Source organism: Salvelinus sp. IW2-2015, unplaced genomic scaffold (assembly GCF_002910315.2).
Source record: "Salvelinus sp. IW2-2015 unplaced genomic scaffold, ASM291031v2 Un_scaffold5966, whole genome shotgun sequence".
Classification (NCBI taxonomy): Eukaryota; Metazoa; Chordata; class Actinopteri; order Salmoniformes; family Salmonidae; genus Salvelinus; species Salvelinus sp. IW2-2015.
In genome coordinates, this window is record NW_019947231.1 from 5704 (window position 1) to 8396 (window position 2693).

The 2693-nt window shown below is 42.2% G+C and overlaps 1 protein-coding gene across 1 annotated transcript; it reads left to right on the forward strand.

The window, feature by feature from the left end:
- The first annotated feature begins 104 nt into the window (after positions 1-104).
- On the forward strand, positions 105-1896 carry LOC112078614 (uncharacterized). The gene is made up of 3 exons (XM_070442101.1): positions 105-331; positions 615-1136; positions 1443-1896. The coding sequence occupies exons 1-3, from the start codon at positions 105-107 to the stop codon at positions 1879-1881; spliced, it is 1188 nt and encodes a 395-aa protein (XP_070298202.1). The 3' UTR covers positions 1882-1896.
- The last annotated feature ends 797 nt before the right edge of the window (positions 1897-2693 follow it).

Genomic DNA, 2693 nt, shown 5'->3' on the forward strand with positions numbered 1-2693 from the left:
CACTGAAGCTGGTATCATCAGTGTGTACTTAGCACCTTTCCTTTCAATGGAGACATTCTAAACAGAGTGATTTCTGCTGGATCTGTACTCACATGTGAAGGACTATGAGACAAACAGGCAGGAGTGTCCTCCAGCATTACAGCCAGTTTACCAGTCAGCAGTCAGCTCCTGCAGTCTGGTCCATAGACCTCTCAGAGAGAAAGGCCTCCCTCCTCCTAGAAGTGCTGAAACTCCAACCAGAGAAGAAACCAGTAGAGCTGAAGGGCTGGTMWGATGAAGAGAGWGAAGTGAGGAGTTTCCTTCAGTGTCTGYCCTACATCTCACAGCTGAGGTGAGTTGGATCAGTACAGTTCAGGGATTGTAGTTGTCTGTCCCTGTATTTCCCTTTAGAGAGGAAGTTTGTAGCTTTCTGCAGTAACTTAATAAACTAAACATGAACCTACTGTTTAAAAAGATGCAGTCTTACTTTGTGGTCAGGATTATACGGAACAATTTAAGTGGATGATGAGTTTAGAAAGATAGTCATTGTATTTTACCCACCATAATGTCACCATCAGAAATGCATATCATATCTCTCACATATTCATCTATTTGTTGTTAAATTGTCCTTGCAGTTTTACTCCTCCACAGGATCAGACAAGATCCCCTGAAGAGAGGAGAAAGAGAGAGAAGACATTCCTACTGAATCTGTGTCTTCAAGCAGCTCTCCATGAGAGAATAACCATACAAACAACTGTAGAGAAACTGTCACTGTCTAAAGTATATCACTATCAGAAATGTGATTTCCTGCTGGATCTTTACTCACATGTGAAGGACTATGAGACTCAAACAGGCAGGAGTGTCCTTCCAGCATTACAGCCAGTTTACCAGTCAGCTCCTGCAGTCTGGTCCATAGACCTCTCAGAGAGAAAGGCCTCCCTCCTCCTAGAAGTGCTGAAACTCCAACCAGAGAAGAAACCAGTANAGTCAGCTCCTGCAGTCTGGTCCATAGACCTCTCAGAGAGAAAGGCCTCCCTCCTCCTAGAAGTGCTGAAACTCCAACCAGAGAAGAAACCAGTACAGCTGAAGGACTGGTCAGATGAAGAGAGTGAAGTGAGGAGTTTCCTTCAGTGTCTGTCCTACATCTCACAGCTGAGGTGAGTCTGAACATGTGTGGTGGTTAGTGATCATGTGATACTAGTGGTTATTATCTTGTAGAAACATTTGACATTTAAAACTACACATGTTGGTGAATCTGGTAACACTTATCAGCCCATCTCCTGACGTAACAAATGTTGCATCACTAAATGTCACACATAGATAATGTGAACGTCTCTATAAAAAATACTTTAACATATAAGCAAAGCACATTATGTAAATGTATAACTACTTCCTATATATAGTTATTACTGGTTTCATGTGTTCATCCATGTCTGAATCAGCTGTTACTGTCCTTGTTGCAGTTTCTGTCCACGGAGGTCTGATCCCTCAAAGCGGATCAAGTTCCTGGTGGATCTCCTGTCTCAAGCAGCAGAGTGGGAGGAGCAGACAGGAGAGAAGACACTGAAGCTGGTATCATCAGTGTGGACTTACAGCACCTTTCCTTTTCCCAATGGAGACAATTCTGAACAGAGTGATTTCCTGCTGGATCTGTACTCACATTTGAAGGACTATGAGACTCGAACAGGCAGGAGTGTCCTTCCAGCATTACAGCCAGTTTACCAGTCAGCCAATCCTGCAGTCTGGTCTATAGACCTCTCAGAGAGAAAGGCCTCCCTCCTCCTAGAGGTGCTGAAACTCCAAACAGAGAAGAAACCAGTAGAGCTGAAGGGCTGGTCAGATGAAGAGAGTGAAGTGAGGAGTTTCCTTCAGTGTCTGCCCTATATCTCACAGCTGAGGTGAGTCTGAACATGTGTGGTGGTTAGTGATTATGTGATGCTAGTGATTACTGTCTTGTTGTCACGTTCGTCGTAACATTTAAGAGAGGAGGACCAAGGCACAGCGTGAAATGAATACATATTTAATAAACGAAGACGAAGAACACTTGACAAACTATGCAAAACAACAAACGAACGTGAAGCTATATAACAAATAGTGCTGACACTAAACACTACACATAGACAATCACCCACGAACTACCTAATGAATATGGCTGCCTAAATATGGTTCCCAATCAGAGACAATGATAGACAGCTGTCTCTAATTGAGAACCAATCTAGGCAACCATAGACATACATACACCTAGACTGAACACTGCCCCGTAAACATACAAAAAACCCTAGACAATACAAAACACATACATCCCCCATGTCACACCCTGACCTAACTAAAATAATTAAGAAAACAAAGATAACTAAGGCCAGGGTGTGACACTTGTAGAAACCTGGTAACATTTATATTCAGATTTTCTGACATAACAGATGTTGACATACCAAATGTTACCCAGATATTGTGAAAGTGTTTGAGGTTAAAGACTTATACAAAACAAAAGCAGATAATGTAAATGTATAACTGCTTCATACAGTCAGGTCCATAAATATTTAGACGTTGACCAAGTTAGTATTATTTTAGCTGTCTACCACAGCATATTGGAGTTGAGGGACCAAAAGGGACCAAAAGTAATTGGACAATTGGCTGCTCAGCTGTTCCTTGGCCAGGTGTTTGTTATTCCCTCATTAGTTAATTTACAAGGAAGCAGATAAAAGGTCTGGAGT